The 27,239-nt window shown below is 34.0% G+C and overlaps 1 protein-coding gene across 2 annotated transcripts in view; it reads right to left on the bottom strand.

Annotated features, from left to right (window-relative positions):
* The window catches only part of LOC135846289 (uncharacterized), a 142,265-nt gene that overhangs the window by 102,497 nt on the left and 12,529 nt on the right, over window positions 1–27,239 (bottom strand). For both annotated transcript variants that reach the window (XM_065365289.1, XM_065365288.1), the window contains exon 2: window positions 4,292–4,426. In XM_065365289.1, coding sequence (XP_065221361.1) covers window positions 4,292–4,372 — 81 coding nt within the window. In that variant the 5' untranslated portion in view covers window positions 4,373–4,426. The remainder of the gene's footprint in view (window positions 1–4,291; window positions 4,427–27,239) is intronic.

The following is a 27,239-nucleotide window of genomic DNA, read 5'->3' as shown; positions in this document are numbered from 1 at the left end:
GGTCAACTGTGGCAAATTTCCGTCCAGCATTTTTCTTTACGATGTAAGATGATCATAAATACATTAAGAAGAACACACTGGTCTATGCAGAGGGTGATGCTAACACCACGAACTGGTCAAAGGAGACCTCGCGCCGGAGACTTGTGTGTGTATCCTGGTGAAGAGATTACGCGCATCACAGCCGCCATATTTGTCCGCGGTTGTAATCGATTATCGAATATAATAAATAATTTCGTTCGTCGAACTCCGAAGAAAATGGCCTGCTCACCATCCACGTTCTGTGGCCGGCACGCTCATCGTGTCCATTGTACAAGTGTGTGTTGTGCTGTGTGTATGCTGAGCGAGAGAGATAGATTAAGGAGCTAATCAACTGGTTCGAAGTGGCTGCGTGATTTTTACTCGCCGGTTGTCTGATCAACCGTGTACTTACTTTTAATAATCCCCGCGCTTGAGCCAACAGCAGCCCAGCTTTTATAAACCTGTTATTTTCGAATAGAAATCTTTTTTTTCGTAGTATAAACGACTAGTTTGGACTGTCGACTTATTTACACCCAGTCTCTCTGGAGTGATCTTCTGGTTTTGAACGAGTTTCATAAACGCCTCCAGGGCTCCGGAGTCGATCTTGAGGAAAGTTTTTCTCTTCAGTCTTCAACTCTGTTTTTGAATTCCGCATTCACTAGGCTTGAATAATCATATAGGTAAATCAATATGTGGTGCAATTGTCGAAGATGCGGTATTATTAATGAGACTCTATTAAGATCTTGAATGTAATTTATTTCCGGCCAATGCCGTTGGTAATTGTTTACGCGTATCATAACATCCGTAGGTATACCTTGGGTCTTCTATTCTTTAACACGGTGCAGTGTCTCGAATCTTGGATATTTCATATGGAAGTGAAGGTTTTTAGTATTTTATAAGTAGCTGTTTCATGCTATGCTTGATTTTCTCTCCCTCTCGTATTGGTTGATCGTATATTTCGTAGGAACATCACCTTTTTGTTTTTTTGTTGTTGTTTGAACTCGATGTATCCGTAGGTAGAGTTTGGTCGAATTGCTTTTTTTTTTTGATTACCTTCATTGTAGCTGAAATTTCCACCGTGGTCGTTTTCTTTTCGTCATCTCGTCAAAAAAGATAATAAAAAAACAATAAATAACCTGTAATTACCGAAGATAAAATTATTATAAAACCGTTTTTCTATGATTCACCTGACAACAGAGTGTGTATTTTGAAATGCAACGGACGGTTTCCCATTTTTACGAGTTCGTTTTATTGTCAGCAACACATCAAGAGATGATGGAGACTGTAAAAGCTACACGATTTTTACCTAAAATCTTCCTAATGTGGAGATAGCCGGTGTGTCTGTATTCGTGACCGAGGAAATTTATTCGCTTTTTTTTGTTTGTTGGATTCGAATTGTATATACCTAGGTATCTTGGTGAGGATTTTTCGCTGAAAATGGATTTTATAAGCTTTAATTTATTGTCGAGGTCGTAGATAGATATTCGTTTTTTTTTCTTTCTAAATTTATCTGCGACTATCTATCATTATAAATCTGTCGAATATGACTTGTTTCTTTGCGTTTGAGGGTTATGAATTGTTGTGACCTTCGGTGAGGTTACTTGGAAGTGAGATTTTAAGGCATGGAACAGTAGGAAATATGAGTTAATGGAAGCTGAAACGCATGAAAGTACTTCTATTAAATTGTTTGCGCTGATTTTAACGAATTTGCTGGAAGGGTGATCATTGATCAATGTTTATTCTTCCTTTGATAACCTGATGTGGCTTAAAATAACTTTCTGATGGGAAATTGATGACTTTTTATTTTTTTTGAAAAGAGAAGAATATTTCAAAGTTTTGATGACGTGCTTTTCTCAGATTATTGGACTCGTAAAAAATGAAAATAGTTCAAAAACTAATAAATAAGTTATCAAAATTAATTTTTTTTTTTTAAATCTTGAAAATGACAAAAATTAGTAAAATAATTCGGAAATTTTCATAACACACAACTAAAATATACACAAAATACTTGAACTTGTCAAAAAAATTGAGTGAAATTGACTTTTAAATGGTTGTGTAAATTCAGAAAAATGTGATAAAATGCAAAAATTGATCCAGAAACCATTGAAAATGATAGAAAATTTGCAGAGTAATACATAAAGTTTATCCAGCACTGATAAGAATAGTCTAATAAATATCATAGATATGAACTCAATTTTTTTAAAAAAATGGAGTGAATTCATCAGAAAATCAAAGACTTACACTTTTTTTTTGAGAAGTTTTTACGATATTTTACCATTTTTTTCTTTATTTTCAGATAATTTTCTGTAAATTTAGCTTTCTTTCTATAAATTTCCCAAAATTTCATTACTTTCACAATTTCTTTCTTTCTTTCTTTCTTTTTTTTTTATTTTTGTACCGATTCTCAATCATTTCAACTTGAAGACAACAGTTAAATTTACTGATTTTCTCACTTATTCTAAAGAATTTTGTCAATATTCTGTGCAATTTCGTAATATGAGCTTTTTATATTCGTTCACGAACGATTTGCTCAAGTCGAAAAATCGGTCGCAGATGAATCAATCACCAATAAATCAAAACAGTTGAAAGATTATTCCAAAAAGGCAAAAACCCCGATATTACAAATCTATCAACGTTCAACAAAAATTAAAGCTGATTCGTTTGCGAACGATTCGCTCAGAAGGAATGAATCATTCAGGAACGACTGAATCACTTGGAAAGATGTCAAATCAGACAAAAATAAATAACAATACAAAACTAAAGTGTCGAATTTTGATTTTTTCAGATGATTCGTTCGTTCGCGAACGATTATTCTCGTTTGAACAAATCATTTGCGAACGATTCATTCACAAACTTTAGGACAGACTGAAGAATGCATGTCACAAGTTTTTTCACATCGTCTAAACTTGACTTGTTTTAAAATGATTCATTCGTTCGCGAACGATTCGTTCAAACGAGAATAATCGTTCGCGACCGAACGAATCATCTGAAAAAATCAAAACTCGACACTTTCAGTCCCATCATCAAACCCTGGATTCAATTTATTCACGAACGATTTGTTCAAAATTGACAGTTCATTCGAGAAGGATTGAATCACTCCTGAATCAAATCCAATAAAAGACTGCAAAATTTTACTTTTTCACATCCATCGACAAGAACTTGAATGGAAGATGATTTGCTTCTCAATTCGTTCACGAACGGTTTGCTCAGAATCGACGTATCATTCAAGAACGACTAAATCACAAATAATTCAAATCCAGTAAAGAAGCAAAGGCAAAATTTGGCTTCTTCAGAATGATTCGTTCGCGAACGATTTGTTCAGGGGAGAAAAATCGTTCGGGAACGAATGAATCACTGAAAAATTAACTGGGTAGTTTTAATCTTATCAGCAAAAATTGGGCTCGATTCGTTCACCAAAGAGTCTGCTCGGAATTGACGAATCATTCGAGAACGACTGAATTACTACTAAATCAAATCTAGTGAATTCAAATCCATAAAATAAAGTGTGATTTGCTTATTTCGCGAACGATTTACGTGGAAATTGAGTAGTAATTCGTGAACAAATGAAATTAAAATCTATTTAGCACCCCTCAATCCCTTCACCCCCCCCCAATCTATTACCTCTAGGACTAGGATGTATTCTACAACACTCGATACATTACCATTTACCACGTCTATGCGATAATTTTACATACGTAATCGTGCATTACGTGGATTTCGAAGAATGCTTCGAATATCAACCTAACACAATCAATATTTACATTGAGATTAATCATACGTATTTTACACTGCTGCATTGTAATCACTTTCAAGTCCTAGGATGTTTATAAAATCGGCATTTCTCCTCGTTCAAAACTTGCTATATCAAACACCATGACTCAATTCAACTCATACGACGTAAATTTCTACAATACAAATGATGATTCACCCATATATCTCCAACTCTTGTCATCAATTAAAATAATTCTTATTTATTCAATTACCTATGTATGTACTTATTTATTTACCATCTTAAGGTCCCTTTCTGAGGCAAAGGCCTCTCTCAGCCTTCCTTGTTAACCCTTTGTAGGTTCTCTAGGTTTCCATGTTGGGGAAACAAATTGCTCTAATGGGTGTAATAGAGTACCCTGTCCAATTGACCAAATCACAAAAAAGTTGAGCTTTCGAAGAAAAATCATGTTGGAAAATTCCCAATATAGAGCCCATCTCTACCATAAAATAAGTTCCAACCCCTCCCCCTCATCGTATATCAAAAAAATGCGCAAATTCTTACCTGTACAGCGCTATTCAGGAAGCAATTATTCTGCCCCGGACCATTGAGGAGTCCTTTATGATACATGATGGAAGGCGCCATCCTTTTACATCCGCATCTTCATCTTATCCGGAATCCGAAAACTTCTTATCCATTCTGCAACAGAAAGTTGAAAAAAATCCCATCAATTAAGACTGCGCGAGACTATAATCGTCAAGCAAACGGTACACGCGGTGACAAACGACGACACCTAATTACATTTTAACTCATCTCGAGCGCGTTGATTTACGCATTGAACTCGGCCATTTCGTACATTCCCACGTTTAAGACGCCTAATACCTATAGAAAGCAGCCAACTCTCAGGTATCCATACCTACGTGACAATCATCTTCTTAGACCTAAGTATTCGAAACACGACGAAATCTCCGGCAATTGGCTGGCTAGTCTCTCTATAGCCAGGTACTCTCTACAAGCACATACTAAATATGGTTATTTATTATTCGTCCCATTTCCAACAACTGAACAACACTATTGATACCGCACATATAAATGAACGAGTGAATGCCCACAAAAGGCTCAAACAAATGCTGACCACGTAGGTTTTACGTACGTAAAATTCAACTTGTATTTTTCATGCTTATGGTGCTTGGATCGCGATTGGTACTGCTTGCCAGAAACTCTACGCAGATGTACCGTGTTCGAATTTCTAACGGGCTAATCATTCTAAGAAATTTCAATGTTGACATCGAACATCACGTTCGATTACGGTTCACCATAATGTATTATTTCGTATCATGCATAATACTACAGTACGAGTACACGTAGTCGTAGGAGCCCGAGCCTCCCAACTCTCGACATGCTAAGTGCAGCTTGACTTTCTTAAATTAGGCGTAAAATCTACAACGTAATACAGCGAGCTGTGCTGTATCTTTCGCGGTGAATTTACATCTCGACTTCATCACCCTGCAGTCTGCAGGCCCAGGTCCAACTTACGGTTTATTTTTTTTGTCATTTTAACTGTATTTATAAATTAATCGACTCCCGCGAGACTAGGTGTGAGAAAATTCAGCATAGTGAAGTTGATACGAGTACACGACGACAGAACAGACACCTTTTCGTATATTTATCATTGCTTGTGAAATCTCGCAATATGGGTTATAATAATAATAAAGAGGAAGCTTGAGAATATACTGCAGCGTACATAGTGTACGTATTCGCGTACGTTATGTATTATATACGAAGTACAATGTACATAGCTACTCTCAAGGCGAGAATTATTACAGTTACGGTAATTTGGCCAGTTTCACGGTAAATAACGTTACGTCGTCCAAAATCTTATACACGAGTATACGAGTAATATGTAGATTATCGTTAAATACAGCTCGATCGAGTTTATTGTTCGCGGTAGGATAACGCCGCCGGTCCCAAGGTTACCATAAGTTCGCATAAATCGCCGTTGCAAGATGCCAACAATGTTAGTACATATGTACATCAGCTATCAAGGCCTGGGCCAACCAGGTGCCATTTTTTTCTATTAGCGGGTCGTTTAATTGGCAACTGTGTGTGCGAATCAAAGTTGGAAAAGTAACGGGATTATACAGGGTGTTCCATTGGATGTTTACTGTGTTTTAGATTTCATAAGCATGCAATATTGTATCGACTGATCGAACTACAAATTTTGAAAATTTTAAAGGACAGAAAAATGTTGAAATTTGAGGGGAAAAAAATCAATTTTTCAAAGGCTTTCATGACGAAATGGCATAATGTATAATATGACAAAAAATCATCAAGAGATAGCTAACTGAAATTTTCTTTCTTCACAATCAAATTGATGGAAAAATTATGGATTTTTGAAGAGAAAAAAAGAAAGGAATAGGAGATTACTGTAAGTACCTGGTAATTACCGTAAATTACCCGGTAATGATTAATGGTACATCAAATACCGAAAAACCTGAAGGGAAAAAAATTGATTTTGGATTCGGACAAAAACTGAAACTAAAAGGTCAGTTGGAAAAACCTTTATTTAAAATCGAAAACTAAACCAAAAAAACATTTTTGAGCAGTTTTTTCCCAAAAATTCAAAACGAATTATTCAAAATAGCGTTCAAGTGACTAAAAATTACCACAAAACGATGAAATTTTAACAAAAATTGACAGAAATGCATGAAAAGTGTCAAAAACACGTAAAAATGATTTAAAATCAATAAATCATTCAAAAAAACGCTTGAAAATTGCTGAAAACGATCAAAAAATGTATAAAATTTTGGTGAAGTTGCCCAAAAGATCATAAAATCGTTGAAAATGTGCTGAACTGAACAAAAAAAAACTCAAAAAAAGCACTAAAGTCACTAAAACTTACTATAAAGTATAAGGAAATTTCAAAAAAAATTCCAAAAATGAATGAAAAAAAGTTAAAATGATGTAAAAACATTCAAAAACTCATTTAAATCGCAAAAATTATCAAAAAGTTATAAAAATTCAATAAAATTAGCCAAAAATTGATGAAAAAATTTTGAAAACGTATTAAAATGATGCAAAAATAGAATATTAAAAAACATCAAACTCGCTGAAATTTTGGCGAAACTGTCGAAAAATGCGAGAAAAAGTGTTGAAAACGAGGTAAAATTCACAAGAAAAAAATACCCCAAAAAATCACTAAAATCACTCAACATTACCAACAAGTAATGAAATTTCATAAAATTGAGCAAGAATTGCAAATATTGTTAAAACTCCTCCTAAACTGAAGAACAGGGATCGTACTCATTTTCTATCAAAAAAAAAAGTAACTCGAGTAACCATGTAGCCAAAAAAGTGAAAAAACGTGAGCAAAACTTCCAAAAATGCAGAAAAAATCACCGAAAAAAAAACAACAAAACATTACGAATAGAAATGTTCCAATTGTTCTAGTTTCTCATTTCAAAAACTTGAACTACATATTTAAACATTTTTGATAAAGAAAAAAAGCGAGACTCTTTTGGGCGATTTTTGGCAACAATGAACAAAGTGAACATTTTTGCAATTTTTGGTAAAAAAAAAACAATTTTTAGAAAAAAGCAAAACTTTAGAAATTTTAATAAATAAGGGAGGGCTTTTTGACAATTTCTGGCAAAAAAGCAAGATACTTGGACAATTTTTGGCTAAAAGTGAGACTTAATGAAATTTTTTGCAAAAAAGTGGCAATTTATGGCAATTTTAATGAAAAGCGAGAATTTTGACAAAAAGCAAGATTAGACAATTCTAGCAAAAAACAGTACTTTCTTTGGAAATCATTGGCAAAAAAGTGATCATTTTGGCCAATTTTTGGCTAAAAAACAACTTTTGGATAATTTTTGGAAAGAAAAAATGAAAATCTTTAGCAATATTGCTGAAATACAAGAATTTTTTTCAAGTTTTGAAAAAGTTAGTATTTTTGACAACTTTTGGCAAAAAGTATACGGCTTATTATTGGCAAAAAAAATGATGCTTTTTCGCAATATTAGTCGAAAAAGCGAGACTTTTATCAATTTTTTGGTTACAAAGCGAAACTTTCAGTAATTTTTGGAAAAAAATTGAGGCATTTTGTGATTTTTTGCGAAACCTGCAAGTACATAGAAGCTTTAAAAAAACTGCAAATTACCAAAAAAAAAAAGAAAAGAAAAATCAATAAAATTTGTCAGAACTTTATAGAGAAGCAATTTTAAAAACGAATTGAAATGATGCAACTAAAAACACTCAAAAAACATTGAAACCACTGAATAGGTATCCCCCAAAAAAAGGCTGAAATATCAGTCAATTTGACAAAATGCGGACAAAATTGTATAAAACATCATTAAAATAACGCGAAATCAAAAACAGAAATTCAGTCCCAAAATTGTTTAAAAATCAAAAATATTTGAAAAAATTACATTAAAAAAATCTTTAAAACAATTATGTTAAAATGACGTACAAATACACATAAAAAGCATTGAAATCAGTAAAAATCATCTTCAAATAGAAAATATTTCGTCAAAATAAAGCAAAATGCAGAAAACACTCCATAGAATATTCAAAATTTGACATAATTCAACAAAACGCTCAAAAAACTCAAAAAAGCATTGAAATCTTTGGAAAATTTCCAAAAAGGTAATGAAAAGTTTGGCGAAATTTGCCACAAATCCAAGAAAAAATGTTACAGAGGTGTTTAACTTTAAATGACATAAAAATCGCGAAAAAATCGTTGAAAATGGTTTGGCTACCTCTGCTGGTAATTACCGGAAAATAACTCGGTAATTACCGTAATTTACTCAATGCTTACCGTAAATTACTCGGTATTCAGTGCACATTGCTTTACAATTACCGTAATTTACACAGTAATTAGCGTGAGTTATCCGGCATTTACTGTCATTAACCAGTAATTACCGTAATTTACCCTATAATTACCGTAATTTACCCTGTAATTACCGTAATTTAACCTGTAATTGCCGTAATTTATCCTGTGATTACCGTAATTTACCCTGTATTACAATAATTTACCTTGTAATTACAGTAATTTACCCTGTATTTACAGTAATTTACCCTGTATTTATAATTTACAGTAATGTACCCTGAAATTACAATAATGTATCCTGTAGTGTAATTACCGTAATTTACCCTGTAATCGTGAACTGTAATTTACCCGGTAATTACCGTAAATTGTAATTTACCCGGTAATTACCGTAAACTGTAATTTACCCGATAATTACCGTAAACTGTAATTTACCCGGTAATTACCGTAAACTGTAATTTACCCGGTAATTACCGTAATTCATCCACTATTTACCGTAAATGACTCCGTAATTGCTGCAAATCACTTTGTAATTACCGTAAATTACGAGTTAATTACCCATTAGGTAATTGCCTGATAAAAGTTTTTGAACCGTTCCGAACCAATTGGACATTTTTTCGGATTTTTTTGTTTTGGAAAAATCTTATAAAAAATGGTCTAAAAACTCGAGTTGACCGCTTCTAAGATCCCTTTGATCAATTTTAAAACCGATTTTGCAAAAGACAACAAAAAAATGCCAGTTTGGAGAACTCTATTGTCAAGACATTGTTTTACCCCAAAAAATACCATTTTTTTTTTAATTTTCAAATCCATGCCCCTTCTCCAAGCTACACTTCTCACCCACACAAAGTTCATACTTCCTCAACCAAAATCTAACACGAAACCCATTCAACGGGACACCCAGTATAACAACGCCAGAAGCGCACAGCACATGGCTCATATGGACCCGCATCATACTCCCTCTCTTCTTCTCTCTACCTCTGTTTGTCTACACAAAAACGCAGATTGAAGATTGATTTGAAAAACACATCTCGATGATTTTCGCCTGTTACTTCTTCAGAAGCCTGCGCCTGGCACGAATCCAAAACACAAGCTACAACATATACGAGTATATATCGCCATCATTTACATAATGTGCGGAAAAATACTCGTATAAGTACATCTCAGTCCTCTCAGTTCGATCATCTCGCAGGAGGCAAGTTCGCTCTTCATAAGTATCATATGCAGCTTTAATTTATCGCAACCATTACCTCGCACACTTCACCTCATCATTGGCAAACTGGTTAGAATATATAAATGAAATAATTAACAACCGTGTACTAATCCTCCTAGTACAGCAGAATCTACGGGCCAAATATACGAGTATCGTCGCCGGCCATATTGGAATATAGATAGATGGTCAAAGTAACGTTAGAGATGCTGCAATACGAGTATGAGCGAGATATCGAATCTATAAAGCGCCTCCACGACACCTATTGTTTGTCACATAGGACTTTCGATCATGTCACGTAAGTATAGATTCGTATAAACAATATCAACTATCATATATAAGATCCATCCTGGTAGGGTACATGAAAATATTCCATATCTGTCTCCACATACGTGTACATTCACCTCTTCACTCTGTATCTCTCACTTGCAGGTATACGAGTGATTCTGTGTACCGAGTCGTCGTCGTATTGGTTGCGATATGCCTAATAATTAACATACCAAACACGAATCGTACCTAGACCTACGTATATAGTAAGCGTGTAATTTACAACAAACAATACCCTATAACTACCTACGATAGTATTTTAAACTCGATCTTTGTTCGTCGTCGTGTAGCACATCCTCCTAATCCGGAGCACTTGAACAACAACGCGAGCGAGGTGAAAAAAAACACCATCCTTGGTGGATTATCCAGCACGATTTACTCAAATGTCCTCTCTCCATGCTCTTACAACTCGCATCTCGTTTCTTTCCATTGACCAGAGCCTAAAACAAAAACTGACCGACCGGAAATACATAGGATATTTTTTTGGTCACGAATAGAATACCTACCTAGAGACCTGGGTACAGAAAAGTCGACGAATGTTTAACACGCCAGATACGAGTAATTACCGGGTTTCGCGAGAGATACAGTGTAAAATATTCTAATTCCACAATCGGAGTCAAGGATACGACCAGAAACAGAGTGAACGTGTGATCTAGAGCTGACTCTTGTAGGGTAATTAGAAAGGTCTCACAAAGTGGCTCTATGATTTGTACAGTTGTATGTTTACCTGTGTAATGGTTTTAAACGAATTAGCCAAATATAATGGAAAATAGCACCTGAAGGGAGAAGGCAGAGGGGAAACATACCTTCAATAGGTAATATAAGTACTTCACGCCATTGAAACAATAAAAGAAAAAATAGACAGTACTGGTCTCGCGATGATAAAAGCGAGGTGTTTTTACGCGTGATTAAGCAATATACACGCTCGCTTCGTACTTATCTGCCCTGCGAACACGTAATGTCTGCAAATTAGTAAATTACTGATAATTATATTTCTTTTGTATTTATTTTTCAGCGTACGTTTGCATTTTAGAAAGACTAGAGCAACTATGCCCATTATTGCCTATTTAGTATTTACAAGTCTATTGTTTCAAATAGATACCCAGACCCATTAATCGTACTGATATTGATTACAAAGAGGTATGTATGGTTAATCATATCGATAAGTACACGATAACGTTATCGAGGAAAATAATTCGAATAATGCAGCAGATGGATCTTCGTATATTGCGATACATACTAGTACATTACATATGCACGAAAGAATGTGTGATTATTGGGGTTACCAGATGAGAACAGTCTGGTATTTGAGGCATATCGATGATTTTGTAATTTCTTTTGTTCGAAGTGAGGAAAAAAATTCGCAGATAAAGTCTGAGAAAAAATTTTAAAATTTCAGTTCGAAGCACGTATATTTTTTAATTAGTTCAATTTTATCGATTTGGAGGAGAGAGGGGAGGAATTTACAAAGAATTTAATAATTCGTACTTTTTCGTAATTTTTGAACGAAAAAACTTCATCCTTTCATTATTTTGATAAGTTGTTCCTCGTCCATACAGCTTAAAATATCTAATCAAAAATGTAGATATACGCTACCCTCCTCACTCATTTTTACATAAAAGAAATGTGTGAATAAATTTCCATCGCAAAGGCTGATTTAAGAAAGTCAAAAAAAAATATACCTACCTAAGCGTTAAAAAATCTAACAAAAAATGTTGGGTGTAAAAATGTTGAAAAATGGGCTTTTGGACAATTCTTATTTTTGCAACCATTTCAAAATTTTAGGATGAAAAATGATTCGAAGTTGAAAATTACTGAGTTCGGGGGTCAAAATGTCAGTTTTTGACTTCTCGAGTCCAATTTTGAAATCATTTCACACCTTAAAGAACTAAAGAAACATTACACCATTCAGCTAATATCGTACTTAGATTTTCAAAAAATCAGTTCCTTCCAAAAGAACTGTCCAGAATTGTATACAATTTATCGAAGTTGATTGAAACATTGTGAGAATAACTGAAATTGTTTTATTGCAAAAAAATTCAACAGATAAACAACATAAGAATTTGTAAAAAAAAGTAAACGTTGCTAAAAATTGTATAAGATTTGCAAAAGTTGATAAAAACATAATTATTATATTGCAGAAAAACAGAATAAAAATCGCAAAAAAAAATGGCGAGAAATTTTGTGAAACTGACTCAAACTAACGAGAAATTTAACAAAATAATATGAAAAATTGTCAGAACTGTAAAAAAGTTCATGAAATTGCATTCAATTTGTAAAAATTGATCAGAACACTGAACACATAAAAAATTACTCAAAACTATTTTTTGTCGCGAAAAAATTGAACAGAAAACTCCAAAATTGGTGAAAGATTTTGTGAAGATGTCTCAAACTATTTTTCGTAGCGATGAAATTCAAAAAAAAAAAATATCAAAATATTTTGTAAAAAATCTAAAAACTGTTCAAAATTACATAAAATTTGTGAAAATTGATAAAAACGTCTCGAAAAATTGCTCAAAACTTTTTTTCATCAAAAAATTTAATACAATATGATAAAAACAGATGAAAAAATTTCTTCAAATTATTTTTGGTAGCGATAAAATTCAAAAAATATAACAGAAATTTCATGAAAAATCCAGAAATTGTTCAAAGTTGCCAAAATTGCATGAAAATTGATAAAATATTTCAAAAAAATTGCTCATATTATTTTTATTGTCGAGAAATTCGACAGAATATCTTGAAAATTTGGAAGAAAAATACAAAACATGCTAAAAACAACACAAATGAAACATTATAAAATTTCGTAAAAAATGTGAAAATTATTTGATAGGTATTGTATAAAATTTATGAAAATTGATGAAAAGATCTTAAAAATTATTCAAACTGTATTTTGAGGCAACAAAAATTTAACAAAATATCATTAAAAATTTGTAAGAAGCGTAAAAAGTAATTCAAAGTAGACGTTTGCCTTTGATTTTTTATTTAAAAAAAGCGATAAAAATTATTCAAACTGTTTTTTCTTGCAGGAAAATTGATAAAAAATATTATAAAATTTGCTCAAAATTGATGAAAACATCATGAAAATTGCTCCAACTGTTTCATTTGTTGACAAAAAATTTAATAAAAGAGCATAAAAATTTGTAAAAAAAAATGCAAGAATTGTTCAAGACTGCGTAAAATTTGTGAAAATGAATAAAAGATCTTAAAAATTACTCAAACTGGGTTTTTCACACCCCCTCTCTCTCTCCCCTCCCAAAAAAACACTAAGAAATGTGATAAAATGTTTAATGAAAATTGCTCAAGCTCAGACTGATTTTTGTTGCTAAGAAATTAAACAAAATAATATGAAAATTTGTAAAAAGTAAAAAAAATAGTTTGAAATGGCATTAAAATTTGGAAAATGTTTGCTCAACCTGCATTAGTTGCGAAAAATCAAACATTGTCATTTTCCATGAGTTACTCAAAATTGTATAATTTAGTTTTTAAACAAAAATTGCTCGAGATTGAGCAAAAATTCGTAAAAACCAATAACAACACTCATGAAAATTTCTCAAGCAGCTTTTTTTTTTGTTGCAAAAAATATAATTAAATGTAGTAAAACTTGCTAAACATTTTGTAAAAATGTCTCAAAATCACATAAATTTGGGCAAAAAAAATTGAAGAAAACATTATGAAATGTTTCCAAGTGCTTTCAATACTACATGTATTTGCATAAAAATAAGCCAAAATTGTAAAAAAGTAGTTGAAATACCTACCAATGCAAAATTATGCATTAAGTAGGTATACCGTTTTAAAATTGTATACATTTTTATGATTTATTGACAAATTTTGAGCTGGATTTGTTAATTTCGACCAATTTTTGAAACATTCTCCTCACATTCAAAATTAAATATCACGAATTAAATTTTTTCAACGATAAATTTTCCCAGAAGTTGATGCATTATTAGGCAATCGAAAGGTAATTTTTATGACAATTTCATCAATTCGTGTGATGTGATGTGTGACTTTTCAAAATTCTTTCACCATACCTGAAATTTTTCTGGTGCTAGCAGAAAAAAATCTGAGAAAATCATCTCATTTTAATTTCATCAACCTTGGGCAGCCCTAAATCTTTCCTAAGTTTTTTTTTGAAATGCGATGTGGATATAGCTCGACTTCAAATTAAAAAAATTAGGGAGTTAACATATGAATTCATATTCTATTGACATTCCAGATTCATTTTTGTTGAGTATTTTACCACGAAATGGAAAATAAATCATTCAAAATGTTTTCAAAGTGCTCACCACGATTCCTTTTTTTCGATTAAGAATTATTGAGAACAGGTACAGCACCCAATCTTCCACCAAAACACTAAAAACTTAATACTTCAAATCCCTGTTACTTCATCGAAACTCAAATTTTAATTTTAAATCCACCAAATTTAGCTAAAAAAATCTCGAAACATCCAAACCATCCTTCACCTAACAAAACTCACCGAGACGTGTAACCAAAACCCATTTTCAATGCTACACAGATCAAATACTCAACTACGCTTTCTCTTCGTATAGTACAAACAGACCAGCACCAACTCCAGCTCGACCTTGACTCTTTACAAAATTAGTAAATTGACTCAATTAATCAAAACCCAAAACGATGTTTACCTCGTTCGCTTATTGTAAACAAACACAAACCTTTAGTTGTTGGCAAAACCAAAAATATCGATATCAAATACACCACAAAGTCAACGTCATTATCGAACTAATTCGAGAACCGAGTTTTTTATCTACCCTTTTCGATAAGGTAAGGTAAAGTATACCTGATGGTAAACAAAACGCCGGAAAGAGGGTTCCAGCAGCGTATCACACGAAAATCATCTAATTACAAGCATCCCTTATTCGTTAAATTCGCCTTAGGTACATCCCCATTCCCCAGTATCCAGCTCTATCGTATCTCCGTCACTTAGGTAATTGGATCCTATCGAGGAAATTTCCGGCACTTCGTTAGAATCTTCAACGAGAAAATTGCTCGTTCGCTTCTGCAAACTCGTTTATTACTCGCCACAAAAAAAAAAAAAAATGATAATAATAAATAAAGTACTCTATGGCAGCACGTGACTAATACATCATAACGGATGTTACTTCTCGTATAAGAAGGTGAAGGTGCATCCACCCGTCGTATACCCGAAGATCGAGATCGAGTGGCTAGTTCTTCTTGGTACAACATAAGTACAATAAAAAAAACCAGGCCACATATCCACATATACATAGGTGCTGGTATAATATTTCCTTATACTATTATTGCCATATTGAATACACACAGCACACAGTGGCTCGACTGGCTACTTGGCTAGCGCGATGTCCTCTTATTATGCTAAATTCTGCGTATTCTTATAACGGTTTTGAATGCGTTGATACAGCAATGAGCAATGAATAAGACGAAGAAGAAAAAAAACCAGCACTTCTTTTTCATCGTAGAGGCTCATACGAGCACTTGGCCTCGGCAACCGCGAAACTTCAAGAAGAAAGTGAAACCGGATACCAAAAAAATGCAAATATTTCAACAATCGTCGCTTATAGGAATTGCCATGTGCATTGTAATTTGTATGTTGTACCTTCATTCGAGTATCATATGTATAAGTATTTTCAGTGAAATCGTCAAAAAAATTACCATCTATGTTAATTGAAATATTTGGACGCGTGTTGCCATTTCCCAGAGTAAACGCGAGTCTGCGAGTCGCAGCTTTGGACTCGGAGATGAGTTTTATTGTTTCCATGTACGAAAAGTGGCCATCAACATGACCGATTATTCATGCATTAGTCGGCACGGATAGGTGAATTTACAGGGGAGTGCGGTACATTGTCAGAAGACACCTCTATTTACATTGTCGTGCATGAGTATAAATAATGAATACACAGTCTATAAAGTAAATATTAGCGTATGTAGTGAGCCAAATAGAGTAAAGTCAATTCACCCGAAGGCGAGTTTGGATCAACAGACAACAAAGGGTTCTTGTAAATTTCCATGGCTAATTTTTTATTGTGAAAAAAAATCAGGCTTATAACACTCGTTGTCTCGAATATTCAAAAAATATGAATTTGTCTCAAAAATAGCTCGATTTTGCACATTGGACTTTGATTGGGTTGGGGTGGGGGGGGGAGGTTCGATATAGATGATCGAAAGAGCATACAAAAATGTATCACCAGCCAAAATTTCAAGCGCTAATGTGCATTTTTCGATTTTTGGTGAATTTTTGAAAATCAATTTCAAGCCAAAAATGAGAAAAAAAAATCAAAATTTTACAGAATTGTCTTAGAAAGCTGAAATGTTAAGATATGTCCCATTTTCGACCTGCGAAATCGATTGGAAACGGTTTCAAACCGTTTTGAGCAGTTCTGGAGCCTCCAGCACATTTTTGAAACTTGAAATTTCCTCAACATTTTATAAAATGCAGTTGGAAAGGCGAAATTCATTGTGTAAACTAATTTTAATACTCTATGAAGTCGACTGCAGACAGATTTCAAGTCGTTTTGGAATTTCCAGCGGCTTTTTGGAAGTTACTGGAGTCTCCGTAGTTGCAGAATAGGCCACAACTTGATTTTCAGCGACTCTAATTTATTTAGCTGTGCCTTCTAAAGAACTCGAGAATCGCGCCGGAGGCCTCAGAATGACTTGAAATGGTCGGATTTGGATTTGGGAGGAGGAAGGGGTTGGTTTCAGCCGAGATACAGCCATTTTTGAAAATTTCAAGAATTATTCCTTACAAACAGAATATTTGCGATTTTTTGACAACTGGACAAACGGGAATTGAAAGAATATCTAAAGGCCAAAATACACCATCAACAAAAATTTTAGGTGCTGAAATTAATTTTTCAGTTTTTGACAAAATTTAAAAAATTCTTCGACTTATTTCTCGTGAAAAAAATCAAAATTTGATCAAATGAACATAGATGGCCGAAATTTGATTTGTACTCTGTTTTCAAACTAACGAGTCGATCAGTGATGGTTTCAATCCGTTTTGAAGCCTCCAGTGAGTTTTCGAATTTCCCATTTAAAAAAAAAAATGCTGTAAATGGGGTAAAAATGAAATTCGGAGTCGAGAGAACTGACAAAAATTTATGTTTTACATTTTGTATAATGTACATATGACAAAAAGCCACGAAATTTCAGCCTTTTTTTCTTCTCACCTACTCGCTGGAGAAAATTTTGCATTTGAACCAGTTCAAAAAATTGTTGAAAATTTGTACCTTAATTTATCGAAAGGGCTATGAAGATGATAAATTCGATTGTATAGGTGCTGAATTTCATTTTCACTATACTTACAGCGTTTTTTTCAAAAATTATTGGAGAATTCCAAAATCCGCTGGAGGCTCTAGAACGCTTCGAAGCCATCACCTTTCAACTCAAGAGGTAGAAAATGACGTACAAAGCAAATTTCAACTTTTCATGTCAATTTGATCAAGTTTTGATTTTTTTCATGAAAAATAGGTCTTTGAATTTTAAAAAGTCACCAAAAATCTAAAAATAGATTTCAGCTTTTCAAAATTTTTGCTGGTAGTGTATTTCGGAGTCATTTTTCAATTCCCTCTTGCTCGATTGGAAAATTTTTGTGTTGGTTAGGTACATGAATTACTTTAGTCAAAAAATATACTTGAGATGTTCGCTTGGAAATCGTTTCAAATGTGGATAAACCCTTTAAACAGGTCGAGAATAAGCCACAATTGCGTTTTTGGCTGCCCAAATTTATTTTCACGTCTTCTGGAGACATTTTAAAGTCCTGGAGAAAACGAAAGTCGCACTGGAGGCTCCAGAACGGCTCGAAATGGTGAAATTCGATTTAGGGGAGGTGATATTTATGTTTCATGATTAATTTACATCACTTTCATTGAATAGAATTTTTTTTTAAAATAAGAAAACATGTATTTTCAAAGTAGGCAGTCAAATTTTCAAAAATTCCCCAAAAATCGAAAAACCAATTTTGGCTACTCAAATTTTGATAATGGAGACTTCAGACTATACTTTTTCCAAAAATCGTGGCCTATATTCAAATTAGAAACAGACATTTCGTAAGATTCCCTTGTTAGACGTCCTATCTATACCTTCTGGAGAACTCGAGAATCGCGCTGGAGGCTCCAGAATGACTTGAAATGGCCGGATTTGGATTTTTAGGGGGGAAAGGGAGGAAGGGTTGGTTTCAGACGATATATAGGCCTTTTTGCAAATTTCAAAAATTTCCTTGTACCAACAATGTACCTATAAATAGAGGATTTGCGATCTTTTGACATTTTCTCCTAACGAGAAAAGTATTTCAATCGATACAAAAATTTTTGAACTGGACAAAGAAGAATTGAAAGAATATCCAAAAGCCGAAATACACCACCAGCCAAAATTTTATTTAGATGCTGAAATTATTGATTTGTCAATTTTCGGAGGATTTAAAAAAATTCACATTCGACCTATGAAAAACATTTAAAAAATATTCTATTAGAATATGTTTAAAATCTGGGAACATCTCGATTCTCGATGACTTGATTTTTTTTTGGGGGGGGGGGGGGATTTCGCCATTTTGAGACGTTCGATTTCTCAAGGATTTTAAAGCTTTTCCACAAGACTTGGAAATCAATTTGGGCAGCTAAAATTCGACTTGTATTTCAATTTTTAGACCTCCTGAAAAGTCTTATCCTCATTTGAGTGAGTATGTTTGTACAAGTAAGTACTCGAAGTGTCCGCCTGGAAATCGATCCGGGTAAACTCGTTGAATAGATTGAGAATAAGCCACAACTCCATTTTCAGCTGCCTAAATTAATTTCCACGCTTTCTGGAGAAATTTTGAAATTCTGGAGGAAGCGAAATTTGCGTCAGAAATTTCAGAAATTCTCAAAATGGTCAAATTCAGATTCGGGGAATTAGTTTTCGACAAGATACATACAACTACCTAATATGTATAGCAAATTTAAAAATTTCTTCAAGGATGAAAAATTTTGGATTTCTTGAATTTGTTCCCCTACTTATAATTTTGGTTATAAAAATGCACTTGAGACGTCCACTTGCAAATTAAGCCAAATGCAGAAAAACTCGTTAAATAGGTGCAGAATAAGCCACTACTTGATTTTCAGCTGTCCAAATTCATTTCTACGCCTTCTGGAGAACTCGAGAATCTCGCTGGAGGCTTCAGCATAACTTGAAATAGTCGGATTTGGATTTCTGGGGGAGGGGGTTGATTTCAGACGAGATACAGCCATTTTTGCGAATTTCAAAATTTTCCTCACAAACAGAAAATTTATGATTTTTTTACATTTTTTCCTCGCATAAAGAAAGTATTTCAACAGGTGCAAATTTTAAAAACAGACAAGGTGGAATCGAAAGAGTATCTAAAGGCCAAAATACACAACCAGCAAACATTTTTGGGCACTGAAATCGATTTTTCAATTTTTGGCAAATTTTCAAAAATTTGAATTTGACTATAATTTCTCATGAAAAAATTAAAATTTGATCTAATGAACATGGATGGCCGAAATTCGGTTTGTACCCTGTTTTCGACCTAACGAGTCGATTGGTGATGGTTTCGAACCGTTCTGGAGCCTCCAGTGAATTTTCAGATTCTCCAATTTTTGAAAAAATACTGTAAATAGGGTGAAAATGAAATTCGCAGTCAGAAAGACTAATTGAAATGCAAGTTTTACATGGCTGGAGAAAATTTTGGATTTGAACCGGTTCAAAAAGATCTTCAAAATAAGTACCTAATTGATCGAAAGGGCCATATAGGTGCTGAATTCATTTTCACTCTACTTACAGCGTTGTTTTTTTTTATCAAGAACCAGAGAATCCAGACTCAAGAGATCGAAAATGAAGTACGAATCAAATTTCAACCTTTTATGTCAATTTGATCGAATAATTTTTTTCATAAGAAATGGGTCTTTGAATTTTTAAAAAGTTACCAAAAATCTAAAAATAGATTTTAGCCAACAAAATTTTTGCTGGTAGTGTATTTTGGAGTTCTGAGATGTTCGCCTGGAAATCGTTTCAAATGTGGTTAAACCCTCTAAACAAACAGATCGAGAATGCGATCAAACATGGTGGGTCCTTGGGTTGAGAATGATTCGAATCATGATTCGGATTTGGATCAAAAATGCCTTGATTCAAATCATTTGTTTTTGGACGTGATTCGTTTCGTTCTCTTCATCGGATGATTACCTACTTTAGATTTTTGTAACATTTTCTTCTCTAAAAATGATTTTAAAAAACTGATTCGTTGAATCAAGAGAATCGAATTCTGAGCGAAGCATTTCCTCCTTCTCGGCCGTTAGGTTTAGCACTCTGGCTTTTCTTCAACGAAAATCAAGCTTGAAATAGTGTTCTTATATAGGTAAACGATGCATTAATACATGTGCACCCACAACATATCATCTTTCGTCGAATGTAAAATGATCCTTCGTTCGGATTACACGTACGATATGAACGCGTTAGACATACTTCTCGGATAAGTACTCGGATAGATTATACAAAGCGTAAAATTTCATTATCCGAATCCGCGCGTAACGAAGGTCAAGAAACCATCGGCATCGCATCATCGTATACGAGTACTCGTATATTGCACGTGACACGCGCTTAAAACCTTCAATTTTTTTCCAAAACGTTTGTAAATCGAGAACCAGTTACGTCTTTAGTGCTTATACAGTAGATAAAAAGCTGAGAAAAACGTGCCACTCTTACGTATAAATCTCTTCTAATGGCAATAGTATAGGCATAAGTACTCCTATAGCTTTACAAATGCAAAGTCCATTAGATCGACGATCCGCAGAACATGAAGTAAAAAAAAAAAAAAAAGACTAGCAACTGGCCAGCGAGATGGCGATGGCGCTTTTCAGCAATTCTATCCGGTGTTAATTATTCACGAGCTCGAGCGTTCGTTTTCACGCCAATCTGTACATTAAAGAAACCGCGAGAGGAGGATTAAACTTATATACATAAAAGCAACACATCTACGAGTACCTACATAATATGTGATCTACATATATTAGACCGTGAATTAACCTCAAGTTCAAATGTCAGCGCATCGAGTCGTCTGAGTAGAGTGGCTATTGTACATACAATACAGCATTAGAGAGCTCTTGTACATGGTCGCGGTGTCAAAGACCTTTGATTTAGTACGTGATGATGGAATCATGAAGAGATTTCTTTATCTGAGAGAATCTGCTGAAAGGTTTGTGAAGATAAGCTGTTAGCTGGGTAAGGGAGGTTGGAGAATATATTGGAAGATGAAATGAGATGGGAGGAGGAAATTGACTGGGATTTCTGACATCTTGATTTGAGAGAAGGAAGAGACGAGGATTTCTATGAGATTATACCTCATTCGAGTTTATGGGGTCTCAGTGAAGATTCATTCAAACGTTTGCAAAGTTTAATTGGAGTTATCAACACCCACACTCCACAGCTCTTTTCAAAAATAAAAGCATACTAATTCACTTTTCTGAAAATCTTAAATTTTTAAAAGACGTCTGACAAGGGAACCTTTCCAGATGTCCGTTTCCAATTTGAATAGGACCGTGATTTTAGCAAAAGATATAGTCTGAAGTCTCCATTATCAAAATTTAAGCTGCCAACATTAGTTTTTCGATTTTTGGCAAATTTTTGAAAATTCAAAATTGACTACCTATTTTGATAATTTATGTTTTCTTCTTTTATAAAAATTTCTATTTAATGAAAGTGGTGTAAATTAATCATGAAACATAAATATCAACTCCTCTGAACCAAATTTCACCATTTCGAGCATCTCTGGAGCCTCCAGCGCTATTGTCGTTTTCTCCAGTATTTCAAAATTTCTCCAAAAGACGTGGAAATTCATTTGGGTAGCCAAAAATGGAATTGTGGGTTATTTTCGACTTGTTTAAAGGGTTTATCCACATTCGAAACGATTTTCAGGCAAACATCTTTTCAAGTGTATTTTTTTGACCACAGTAAATGTACCTATAGGACTTATCTACTACCTAACCGACACAAAAAATTTTGAATCGGGCAAGGGGGAATTGAAAAAGGACTCCAAATTGCACCAGCAGTAAAAATTTTGAAGGCAGAAATCTATTTTTAGATTTTTGGCGACTTTTCAAAAATTCAAAGACCTATTTTTCATTAGAAAAATCAAAATTTGATCAAATTGAAATAAAAAGTTGAAGTCTGCTTTGTACTGTTGAAAGGTGATGGCTTCGAACTGTTCTGGAGCCTCCAGCGGATTTTGGGATTTTTCTGGTTTTTGAAAAAAGGCCTGTAAGTGAAGTGAAAATGAAATTCAGCACCTGTACAATCGAATTTGCCATCTTTATAGCCATTTTGATCAATTAAGGCACATATTTTCAAAACCGTTTTGAACCAGTTCAAATGCAAAATTTTCTCCAGCGATTAGGCGAGAAGAAAAAAATCTGAAATTTCGTGGACTTCTGTCAATCAACAAAATGTAAAACATAAATTTTAATCAGTTCTCTTGACTCCGAATTTTATTTTTACTTTATGTATCCTACAGCATTTTTTCAAAAATTGGAGAATTCGAAAATTCACTGGAGGCTCTAGAACGGTTCGAAACCATCAGCAATCGACTCGTTAGATCGAAAACAGGGTACAAACCGAATTTCGGCAATCTATGTTCATTTGATCAAATTTTAATTTTTTTTTACAAGAAATGAGTAAAATTTGAATTTTTAAAAATTTGCCAAAAATTGAAAAATGAATTTCAGCACCTAAAATTCTGGCTGGTGGTGTATTTTGGCCTTTGGATATTCTTTCAATCCCCCTCTATCCAGTTCAAAAATTTTTGTATCCGTTAAAATACTTTCCCCTCGAGAAGAAAATGTCAAAAAATCGCAAATCTTCTATTTGTTAGGAAATTTTTGAAATTCGCAAAAATGGATGTATCTCGTCTGAAATTAATCCCTCCCCCCCCCCCCAATCCAAATCCGACCATTTCAAGTCATTCTGGGACCTTCACTGCGATTTTCGAGTTCTCCAGGAGGCACAGATAAATAAATTTGAGCCGCTGAAAATCAAGTTGTGGCCTATTCTGCAATCATGGAGACTCCAGTAACTTCCAAAAAGTCGCTGGAAACTCCAAAACGACTTGAAATCTGTATGCAGTCGACTTCATAGAGTATTAAAATTGGTTTACGGAATGAATTTCGGCTTTCCAACTGTATTTTATAAAATTTTGAGGAAATTTCAAGATTCATAAATGTGCTGGAGACTCCAGTAACTTTCAAAGAGTCCCCAGAAATTTCAAAACGACTTGAAATCTGCCTACAGTCGACTTCATAGAGTATTAAAATTAGTTTACAGAATGAATTTCGGCTTTCCAACTGCATTTTATAAGATGTTGAGGAAATTTCAAGTTTCAAAAATGTGCTGGAGGCTCCAGAACTGCTCAAAACGGTTTGAAACCGTTTCCAATCGATTTCGGAGGTCGAAAATGGCACATATCTCAACATCTCAGCTTTGTAGGGCAATTCGGTAAAATTTTGATTTTTTTTCTCGTTTTTGGCTTAAATTTGATTTTTTTAAATTCATCGAAAAATGCATACTAGTACTTGCTCTGTTTGTATAAGGGAATTTTTGAAATTTGCAAAAATGGCCGTGTCTTGTCTGAAACCAACCCTACCCCCTCACTCCCTGAAAAAATTCAAATTTGAGCACCTCAAGTCATTCTGGAGCCTCCAGAGCGCGATTCTCGAGTTCTCCAGAAGCTGAAAATTAAGTTGTGACTCATTCTGCAATCTGCATCTGTGACCGTGCATATTAAAACAGACCTTACAACTTTTTTGTCACTTTTGAGTTAAATACGGATTCTTATGTAAAAAATGCTGAATTTTTCAAAAAAGTTGGTCTCAAGAACAATGGAGCATGTTTAGTACCTTAAACATGCATGTTTGTTGGCTGCGTTTGCAAAACATTGATGTTTTTCTGTTAGGTCGCTTTTAACTTGCACAACATTTTCATGCATAAAAACTTTTTTATGTTAGGTTGGTTTCAACTTACACAGTAAAACAATTTGTTAGCAACTTTGGAATCTCTGCCACCACCAGGACAACCCGAATGTTACGCGGGTAGCCGCGGAGCCCCCCCCCCCGCGCAAAAAAATAATCCAAAAACTTTAAACCCATTTTTCTCAAAAACAGTTTTTTGGCTTAAGGTGTGTTTTAATATGCACGGTCACATCCTATTAAACGAGTTTATCTACATTTGGCGCAATTTCCAAGTGAACGTCTCAAGTGCATTTTTATAACCAGAATTATAGGAAAAAGATTGAAAAAAATCAAAAATTTTCCATCCTTGAAGAAATTTTTAATATTTTTGCTCTATTAGCGATATCTTGTCGAAAACCAACCCCCCGAATCTAAATTTGAGCTTTTCGAGTCTTTCTGGAGCTTTTGACGCAAATTTTGATTCCTCCAGAATTTTAAAACTTCTCCAGAAAGCGAGGAAATTAATTTGAGCAGCTGAAAATGAGGTTGTGGCTTATTCCCAACCTATCACCCAAAGGATCGATTTCCAGGCTGTACACTTTGAGTATTTTAGACTAACGTATTGGCTTAAACAAGGATAAGACCTTTGAAGAGGTCTAAAAATTGAGCCACAAGTCGATTTTGAGCTGCCCAAATTGATTTCTACGTCTTGTAGAAAAATTTTTAAATCCTTGAGAAATCGAATGTCTCGACATGATGAAATCCCCCCCCCCCCACTCACCAAATAAAAAAATCAAGTCATCGAGATGTTTCCAGATTTTAAAAATATTCTAATAGGAGATTTTTTTGATATTTTTCTACAAAATCAAAATTTGAAAAAATTCAATTTTCAATTCCAAACATTAAAAAAAGTTTGAATTTATTCAGTTGTCTTATTTTGACCTCTTTCTGACGTATTTCATGAAAAAGTTGATAAAAATCACACTCATAACAAAAAAAAATAAAATTCGTTATTTTTTGAATCTTTTCGAATTTTGATTTTTTTGTGATGAGTTCATTTCATCGAGTGAAAGGGGGTTTTCAACTTTTTCAACGGATACGTAAAAATAGGGGTTAAATGGGTCAACTTCACAAACTTTCGATTTTTTAAAATCGACTTTACGGAATAACGCCATTCCAATTTTTTAATACGTTGTTCAGCAAGAAAAGTTATCCCTAATATATTTTTTCAGAATTTTTGAGAGTCGGAACGATATGAAAACTACGTTTTGAAACTTTTCGAGCTAATTTTTCGTAGATACGAAAAAAAAGTGGCAACACTGATTTTTATAGTATCACCAAAAAGCTTATCAAAATCCCTAACTATTGAAAAAAGTTCCATTTTGGCAGGTATCGCGGTTATCGAGTAATCCACTGCTGAAATGGATGATATTTCAAGTTCACTGAAAACTTTGACACCCCCTAGCAGCCTTTAAAAAAGGGCTAGAGGGCTGCGATTTGCGCCATTAGTCATCCCTTCGGAAGATCTTTCCACAGGAAAGATTTCAAAAAAATCGTCGAACCTTCCTCACCACTTCTTGGTCAAATTAACGTGGAATGAGCGAATGACTCAAAAGAAAATTCAATTTTTAAAAAGGCATCGTAACAAACTGATTTATGATTCCATTCTCAGCGGATTTTCAAGTTTTGAAGTAACAAAATACGTACATAGCACGTGAAAACAATCATTCAATCTGATTCAAACCAACAAAGATTCATTTAATCTGACATGGCTTTCGGTCCAATTGTGCTTTTCCAAATCAAAGTTCACTCTTTTACATCGATTCGTGATGATTCTTCGCTCGATAGCTGATAATTCAATAACCCTATGTTTGAAATACCATCTCAGGTATTTCCTCAAACAAAAGACCTGCAAAAGAATGCTGAACTCGTACTCGATGAAGATGTAAACAAAGTGATGTACTTTTGGCACAGAACGATTTGTTTTGACTCGGTATACGATCTGGCAATAGCGACGAGCAATCTGTCTCGAATAAAATGGATTGCGTGACGTTAAGAAGAATTATACGATGAATTATCAAATGGAATCATATTTTTATCTCGGTAATTCGTATTACATTTAATCACACCGCACCGAACACCGAACAGCGAATGGCGAATACCAACATGTCCGCATACTCGGCAGCATTCATCATTCGATGAACAAAACGTTAGCATATCGCGCATACCTGATCGTATCGTAATAACGCGACCGCATTAAAATTACTTGGCAAAATATTTCCCAATTTGGGGGAAGTCAGAACAGGCTAAACTTTGCAGAGGTGTAGATCACAAACGGAGCGTCCTAGAAAAATTGCGCAATATCAAAATTGTAGAGAATTTAATTCTCTTTGAGATCACTCTCATCAGATTTTCACTAGGACGCACGGTTCGTCCGCTATATGCGAAAAACTAGTATAAGAAATAGAAAGTCTGTATTTTAGAACAAATTCAAAACAAGTTCAAAACAACAACAAAATACAATTGAACCAAAGACATTTAAAATGAAACTGAATCGCGAAAATTTGTATGCCGTGATGAAGTGGGGGTACCATAGTACGATCAAGTCACCTTTAGCGGCACTTCGCCAGATATAAACCTCTAGGCGCTAGAGCAAGTTTTCTAACTTCCCCCGGTGCATCTTACCTCGCACCTCGGGAGTAATAAGGTCACATCTCAAAAAAAAATCATTTTGATGTTTTTGCATTTTTGGGGTTTGTATGACCCCTCTCAACCAAAAATTACACTTTGAGTTGGGTACATTATCTAGATCTTGTAAAAAACGGAAATGGCCTAACTCAAAATCTCAACAACATTGCAAGTTGTTTGGAGTTATAAGCGTACATCTCAAAAAACGCCACCTTTTTTGAGCAAATTTTGTACATATGTACAAAGTGTTAACAAATAGTTTTGATTGTTTTGAATGTTTGTCAGTTAGAAATAGTCACAAGGAGTGCATTTTTTATTGGTCTGTATCAAATGGAAATTTTTTTTAAATTGATCACTTTTCAGAAAAATGAATTTGCACATATCATGAAATTTTAGTTTTTTGAGAAAAACTCAAAAACTAAGCACTCTAGAAAAAAACTAATGGCAATATGTCGATTGGAAATTTAATTCTCTACAACTTTGTAATCATGAAACTTTTTTTGGACGCTTCCTTTCGCCTCCACATCAACTTTAATGAAA

The sequence above is a fragment of the Planococcus citri genome, chromosome 5 (genome assembly GCF_950023065.1).
Source record: "Planococcus citri chromosome 5, ihPlaCitr1.1, whole genome shotgun sequence".
Classification (NCBI taxonomy): Eukaryota; Metazoa; Arthropoda; class Insecta; order Hemiptera; family Pseudococcidae; genus Planococcus; species Planococcus citri.
The sequence above is the reverse complement of the archived record's forward strand: the minus strand, read 5'-3'. Positions and strand labels throughout refer to the sequence as shown.